Source organism: Lathyrus oleraceus, chromosome 5, assembly GCF_024323335.1.
Source record: "Lathyrus oleraceus cultivar Zhongwan6 chromosome 5, CAAS_Psat_ZW6_1.0, whole genome shotgun sequence".
In the NCBI taxonomy this organism is placed as follows: domain Eukaryota; kingdom Viridiplantae; phylum Streptophyta; class Magnoliopsida; order Fabales; family Fabaceae; genus Lathyrus; species Lathyrus oleraceus.
The window spans coordinates 523971485-523979859 of record NC_066583.1 but is presented as its reverse complement, the minus strand read 5'-3'; the positions used below and the strand labels follow the sequence as shown (position 1 = coordinate 523979859).

Sequence of the window (8375 nt, the reverse complement as noted above, 5' to 3'; positions counted from 1 at the left end):
TCGCGAACCTTCCAAGCTTTAATATCGGTTGAGCTTGAACCTGATGAAAGCTTTTATATGGGATGAAATTTTAAACCTAGTCTTGGTTTTATATGGGTTGACCAAGAACCTATGATATTTTATATCGGGTTAATCTCAAACCTAAGTTGGAACTGATTCACACAATCCAAACTCAAAGCTTTTAACGGATTTAGATTCTAACCCAAATAAATTTCTAATTGGACAATATTCAACCAATTTTTATACAAGATACTCCCTTTTTGAATTTACAATTCTACCATTTCCAAAATTATAATTATCTTCTAACGTACAACATGACTTTTCTTACAAAAACACTTAGGCTAGGACATTAGTGATAGAAAATTAAATAAAACTTTTGAGAGAGAGGGGGTGGGGGTGTCAAAATACGCTTCTGGATGTTTTGAAATGAGAAAAGGAACCTCTATTTATAAGTCAGAGGTTGACTCAAAAAGGAATTTTCAATAAATGCATTTTATTATTTTTCAATCAAGTGACAAGTTTTTACAATCAATTGAAAACTTGAAATACAATCGATTTTAAGTTTAAAAATAGGAAAGAAAATATATTTATTTGTTGCACATTATGAAGGTGTTGTCCCAATCGTATGTGGCTCAATTTTCAACTAATCTATTGGGAAAATGCTCTAAATTCTCCAATCGATTGGAGAAGTCAAAATTTTGCCTATAGCTATTTTGACAACTCCTAATTCATCTAGAACAACTTTAAAAAAATTTAAGGATATTTTCTTTAGTAAAAACTATTTTGAAAAATATTTTTGTGTGTGTGTATGTGCGCTTTTAGATATGCGTTTTTACGATAAAACTTTTTTGCTTTGCAATTCATTCAATCACTACTAAAATAAAAGGTATCATACTACTTCAAGACTTTGCCTAAACTTTCTCTTATGTGAGCATTTGCATGAGTTGTGAGATGAAACTTTAACTTATACTCCATTTAGATTGTCTTCATCGAATAATCAAGTCCATCAAACCTTAGGTTTTCTTCTTTATCCACTTATCCATCCATGCCTGGTTAGCCTACATAAAAGCCTATTTATTTTAAACATATGTAAATAGGTCATTCAAATAATGTTTAAATAGACTAACAAACTAAAAGACCAATGAGACTAAATGCTTGCATTGACTTATAACTTACATATTATCATAAGTTTTGTGAGACTATTTATTTAAGAGAACTTATGAAAATAACTTATGACAATGTTCATAAGGTTTTTCATCTTATTTTCATAAGTTCTCCAAGATAACCAAATTTTATTTATGTATTTTAATTCAAAGTGCAAAACATAACATAATGATAATAAAAAAATATTTATACTATTTAAATAGACCGGTTTGATAGGGTTAAAAGGTTTTTTATGGTTTGAGAGGCGTAGACATTTTAACTAAATAGCCTTATTAAAAAGCCTAGAGCTTGACGTCCTCTTGTCACTATTATAGGCAAAAAAAATTAGATTCATTGAATAATTTGTTAAATGCAATTAAATTTCTGTTATTACGTGCTAGTTTTCCAAAAATAACATAATTTAATTGTTGGGTCACTGTAGTTGTATTTTGAGCTGTATTTTTTGTTATTCTCTCAATGTATAAATACTCTTGTAATATTTCCAATTCAAATTAATGCCAAATTTACTATTCATCCAATATCATTTTGTTCTCTCTAATTCTCTCTCAACTTCATCTTCCCCAATTTCTTATCTTCCACCATTATCAAACCTTCAATTTGAGTCTTTATGTTTTAACATTTGGCATCAAGAGCTTTGGTTGTTGATCCTAATCCGCTGCAACAATGGCAACCGTTTCCAATGTCCGAATTCCCACCAATCTCCCGATTCTTGATTCGAAGAACTATGATAAATGGGTGAAACAAATTAAGGTCTTGTTTGGTTATCAAGAGGTGCTTGAGATCGTCGTCAATGGAGTTACACAATTAGGGGCAGAGGCTACCGACATTCAAAGAGCTACACACAAAGAAGAAAAGAAGAAGGATTACAAAGTCATATTCTTGATTCATTCGTGTGTTGATAACGACAATTTCGAGAAGGTCGGCAATTGTGAATCGGCAAAGCAAGCATGGGAAATCTTGGAGAAAGCATATGTCGGTGTCGTCAAAGCGAAGGTTGTAAGGTTACAAACTTACAAGCGACAGTTCGAGTTAACACAAATGGAAGATAAAGAAATGATCAACGACTATATTACACGCATTACCCGGTTAGTTAATCAAATCAAATCTTGTGGGGAAACGATTCTTGAGCAGAATGTTGTATCCAAAGTATTGCATTCGTTAACGTCGCGTTTCGACGACATAGTTGTGGCTATTGAAGAATCAAAAGATCTAACAACTTTGAGCAAGAATGAATTGCAAAGTTCATTAGAGGCACATGAATAAAGGATGGATGAGAGAGGTGTAACACCCCGATAATAATAAAATAATTATTTAAATTGAGTTAATAATGTAATTATTAATTTAATTGAATAATTAGAAATTTTATTATTATTATTTTTGGATTATTATTATTTTGGAAAATATATATATGTGGGAATCAGAGAAAGAATCTCATTTGGAAAAGCAATTCACGTGAAAACAGAACAGAGAACGATCGTGAGAGAAGAGGAAAAGGGCAAAGAGACAGAGCAAGGGCTAAAGGTTGAAGAAGGAAGAGCGTGAGCTTAAAGATTCGCCGGATTAACTCAGGTAAGGGGGGTTTATCGTCGATTAATGGGTATTGTGGGATAATATGTCATGGGTAGTGATAAGCTGTTGATTGACCCTAATTGGGAATTGTGAATGCTGAAATTTTGTTGGATGAATCGTGTTAGAAGTTGAAATTAAATCGGTAATTGAGTCTGTTGAAATTTTCCGATAGTATAGCTTTTTACGGAATCGGATTCGGAGGTCCGGAAGTCCTCCAACGGCGGAAATTGCGGAGAATTCTGCGTTCTGCTTTGAGTTAGCGCAGGAACAGCTTCTGTCTTGCGTTAACCGGTTAACCCAGGGTGTTAACCGGTTAACACTGTGTTGAATTGTGAATGATTGCTGTTTTGTCTGCGTTAACCGGTTAACCCAGGGCGTTAACCGGTTAACACTGTTGTGATTTCTGATATATGGCTGTTTGTGCTGCGTTAACCGGTTAACCCAGGGCGTTAACCGGTTAACACTGTTAAATTTGAGACAGAAGGCGTGTTGTGCTGCGTTAACCGGTTAACCCAGGGCGTTAACCGGTTAACGCTGTTGCAGAGTGGAAAAATGTTAATGTTAATTGTTGTGTGCCTATTTGAGGGTTGGCTTATGTTGGCCTATGGTGTACGAGGGATTAATTCCCGCTGTTTTGAGCAGTATAGATATTAGTAGAGTGTGCTAATGTTGTGGTTGTTGTTTGGCATGATATAATGTGCTTTTGTGATAAATTGTGTTGGTAATGTGGGATGGTATACATGATGTTGTGAATGTATGCAGTTGTGAATAGACTATTCTATGGCTTAGAGTGTGAGCATGTGTCTATTCTTGATTAGTGTTGATGTTGCATTGCTAGGTGATTAGCATGCATATTGTGGCCTTCGGGTGGTAGCTAATTCCCATGGTGAGGAATTAGTGAGTAAAACATGTTGATTGTTGTTGTTGTTGTTTGCATGCTAGGTGATTAGCGTGCATATCATGGCCAATTGGGGTGGTAGCTAATTCCCATGGTGAGGAATTAGTGAGTGAGTCACTATGTCTCAAATGAGTGGGACTAGTGAGCTTGGTAGCCGTGCCTGGATTTGGACGGTGAGCTTGAACTATATGTTCAGGAATAGTCGGTACCGCATGCATAGGGTCTCATTGCATAATGAGTGTATGGCATATAATATGAATGGATGTATTCCAATATTATATGTGTGTCGTGTGTTGTGTTGTTGATATTGAGCATGGTTTGAGATTATACATATGCTATAGGTTATTGTTGAGTATGATGTTTGAGTTGATACTGCTGTTATTGAGTGTGTAGTCTGATTAGGGTGAATTAATGTGTTAATTACTTGGCATTACATGTTGTTCTATAATGCTTATTATATTGATTGAGGAACTCACCCTTACACCTATTTTTCAGGTAACGAGAAATGAGTTGAATAGAAGCTAATGCTTGGAGTCTAGAGTAGTTCTTATGGGTCATGCTCTGATAGATGTAACATCGGGAGGGAATGTTTTAATTAATTTGATATTGGTTGTTGAATGATTTACATGTATGGCGTTACCTGTTTTACATTGATGTTGAATTTGATTCCGCTGCGAATTATGCAAAAGAACCTATTTTTGATTTAAATAAATGAGCATGACAGGGTATTCTGATAATTTTGTGAAATGATTGTGTGACACCCTTCGGGGCATAATTACTCTGATGATTGATATGTTATTATTTTAATTATAATAATTTGGGGTATTTAGAAGGGTGTTACAAGAGGCGCCGACAAAGCCAAAGTGGAGATTGCTTTGCAAGCGCGTTTCAATGAAAAGAATAAGAGGTCGAAAGGAAAATTTGCGGCGAGAGGTAAATCAAATTTTCAGAATTTTGGTTCAAACGATTCACAAAATTCAAAGCATTCGACGAGTGAAAAGGGTGAAAGTAGCTCCAAGGATAGTGGTCATAAAAATGGTTTTAAGAAGCGTGATATGAGTAAGGTGCAATGCTACAAGTGTAGAAAGTTTGGACACTTTGCAAATTCGTGTCGTGGTAAATCGAATGAGAATCACAATAATGAAGCCAAGGTTGCTAGGGAAGAGGTAGATGATGAGGACACACTTCTAGTAATGATCACGGAGGAGAGTTATGGCATTACGGATGTTCCAGACAGCAACTACAGTAGTGACAGTTTGCGGGACAGCAGCTGTACCATTTCGAAAAATAGCGAGAAAACGCATTCGGATCGAAGTGCATTGGTTACCGTTCGTGATGGAGTCCAAGGGAGAGATGAGTGGTACTTGGATTCCGGTTGTTCAACATATATGACGGATCGAAAAGATTGGTTTGTGCAAATCAATCAAGTGGAAAAAAGTAAAGTCAAATTTGTCGACGACACCACTTTAAGCGCCGAAGGGGTAGGAGATGTTTTGATCGGAAAAAGGAATGGTGGACATTCAAGGATCAAAGATGTCTTGTATATACCGGGAATTAAGTGTAATATTTTAAGCATTGGCCAATTACTTGAAAGAGGATACAAAATTCGTTTTGAGGATAAGATTTTACGCGTTTTGGATTCAAATGGTGTGTTGATTCTAAAAGCGCCGATGGCTGCCAATAGAACCTTTAAGGTTGAGTTAAAGGTTATGAGCATCATTGTCTAGCTTTTGCGGCAAGTAGAGATGAGTGGTTATGGCATTACCTTCTTGATCACCTTAATTTTAGGGATCTAAGAATGTTGCAATAAAGTGAAATGGTAATGGGGTTGCCACACATTAATATTCCAACTGAATTGTGTGAGGAATGTGTGAAAGCTAAGCAACACAAGAATGTGTTTAGCAAAGATACGGGTCGAAGAACCAAAGGCTTACTTGAGGTGGTACGTTCCGACGTTTGCGGACCGATGCAAGTAGAGACTTATGATGGAAATCGATATTTTGTTACGTTCATTGACGATTTTAGTAGGAAGCTTTGGACATATCTTATCAAGAGAAAAGATGAGGTATTTGGAGTTTTCAACTTCAAATCCATGGTGGAGCGCCAAAGCGGTCAGAAGCTCAAAATTCTCAAAACGGGTGGTAGAGGTGAGTATACCTCTAGTGAGTTTGGGAAGCTTTGTGATCTTGAGGGAATTATACGTGAGGTGGTGCCTCCGTATACGCCTCAACAAAATGGGGCTGCCGAGAGGAAAAATCGTACAATAATGAACATGGTGCATAGTATGCTTTGTGGGAAAATTTTGCCTAAGGAATTGTGGGGTGAGGTTGTGTCTACAACCACCTACTTGTTGAATAGTTGTCCCACTAAGAAGCTGGAGAAACTCACACCGAAAGAGGCTTGGAGTGGCTTCAAACCGAATTTGAATCATTTGCGCGTTTTTGGATCGATTGCATATCGTCATGTACAAAACCAACTTCGGAAGAAATTGGATGATAAGGGTGAGAATATGATATTTGTAGGATGTCACTCTACTGGAGGGTACAAGTTGTTCGATGGAAAAAATCGGAAGATCGTCATAACCCGGGATGTGACTTTTGATGAAGTCAAAAGTGCAGAAAATGCAGCAGCAACCGGTTACCCTACTAGTAGTAATCGGTTACTTACAGAAAAACAGCAGCAGCTGTTTTTTGAAATCGCTGATCCGGAGGCTTCCGACACCGTTGTACCAGCACCTATAGTAGCGCAAAATGATGTTGTTAATAATGGTAGACCAGTGAGGCAAAGAGCCTTGCCTCATAGACTCCGAGATTACGAAAGATTCCAAGATAACGAAGTGAATAACGATGGTGATTTTGTTCATTTCGCGCTTATGGCCGAATCTGAACCGGTAAATGAGGAAGAAGCCTTAAGTGATCCTAAGTGGATATGTGCAATGAAAGAGGAGCTAGAATTTATTGAGAAAAACGGTACTTGGGAGTTGGTCGATTTACCACTTGGAAAGAACCGATAGGTGTGCGATGGGTCTATAAGGTTAAAGCAAATCCCAAAGGTGAAGTAATCAATCACAAAGCTCAATTAGTGGCGAAGGGGTTCTTGCAACGAGAAGGTATAGACTATTAGGAGGTATTCGCACCGGTGGCTAGATTAGAGACTATTCGTTTGGTTGTTGGTATTGCGCATAGCAACAATTGGATGGTTTACCAAATGGATGTTAAATCTGCGTTTTTGAATGGTCCTCTTGTTGAGGAAGTCTAAGTGGGGCAGCCACCCGATTTCGTGATAAAAAATCAAGAGATGAAGTATTACAAGCTACACAAGGCGTTGTATGGTTTGAAACAAGCTCCAAGAGCTTGGAACAAACGTGTTGACGGCTTTCTTATTGACATTGGTTTCAAACGATGTGTATCCGAACATGGAGTTTATGTGAGATCGGACACGAATGATGGTGTTATTATACTTTGCTTGTATGTTGATGATCTCTTGATTACGGGCAGCCATGACAAGAGTATTTCAAGGTTCAAAAGTGAGCTCATGAGAGAGTTTGAGATGACGGACCTTGGTGTCATGAATTACTTCCTTGGCATAGAGTTTCACAAGTCAAAAGTCGGGTTGCTTATGCACCAAAGTAGGTATGCTCTAGATATTTTGAAAAAGTGTGATATGGAGCATTGTAATGCTTCTATTACACCTTGTGAGGCTAGAGTGCAGCTGTCCAAAAGTGATGAGGAGGAGGATGTTGATCCAACGCTTTACCGGAGCTTGATTGGATCGTTACGGTATTTGTGCAATACGCGACCGGATTTGACTTTTAGTGTCAGTATTGCGAGTAGATTCATGGAGAGACCTAAGGTGTCTCACTTGGCGGCGGTCAAGAGGATCCTTAGATATGTGAAAGGTACTCTTGGCTGCGGAATTCTCTTTCCCGCATCAGACACGGGGAGTAAGTGCAATTTACTTGTCTACACCGATTCTAATTGGTGCGGAGATAAAGATGACCGAAAATCGACGGCGGGGTACATCTTTATGTTTGGTAGTACACCAATCTCTTGGTGTTCGAAAAAGGAACCGGTTGTAGCACTCTCTTCTTGTGAGGCCGAGTACATTGCGGTGTCGTTAGGTGCGTGTCAAACTATGTGGCTTATGAATCTATTGAAGGAATTGGGATGTGGTAATGATGTTGCCACCACACTGTTTGTAGACAATGTTTCCGCAATAAATCTTATGAAGAATCAGATTGCACACGGAAGGAGCAAGCATATTGAGATGCGGTTTAATTATTTGAGAGAATTGGTCGGTGATGGAAAGCTTAGATTGAGCTATTGCCGAAGCGAAGACCAAGTCGCGGATTTGTTGACAAAGGGTGTGACAAATGATGTGTTCAAGAGGCTGAAGAAGTGTTTGAGCATGGTGGACTTAGAGCAACTAAAGTGAGGTGGTGTGTTAAATGCAATTAAATTTCTGTTATTACCAGCTAGTTTTCCAAAAATAACAGAATTTAATTGTTGGGTCACTTTAGTTGTATTTTGAGTTGTATTTTTTGTTATTCTCTCAATGTATAAATACTCTTGTAATATTCTCAATTCGGATTAATGTTAAATTTACTATTCATCCAATATCATTTTGTTCTCTCTAATTCTCTCTCAACTTCATCTTCCCCAATTTCTTATCTTCCACCATTATCAAACCTTCAATTTGAGTCTTTATGTTTTAATATAATTGATGTATTTAATATATAATAATG

General features: G+C 37.5%; 1 protein-coding gene across 1 annotated transcript; it reads left to right on the top strand.

Moving 5' to 3' along the window:
• The first annotated feature begins 6928 nt into the window (after nucleotides 1-6928).
• LOC127081792 (uncharacterized mitochondrial protein AtMg00810-like) lies at nucleotides 6929-8065 on the top strand. The gene has a single exon (XM_051022009.1). The coding sequence runs from the start codon at nucleotides 6929-6931 to the stop codon at nucleotides 8063-8065; it is 1137 nt and encodes a 378-aa protein (XP_050877966.1).
• Nucleotides 8066-8375: the final 310 nt, after the last annotated feature.

Excerpts from the sequence above, each read along its gene's own strand:
- LOC127081792 (XM_051022009.1), top strand. The coding sequence starts at position 6,929 with ATGAAGTATTACAAGCTACACAAGGCGTTGTATGGTTTGAAACAAGCT.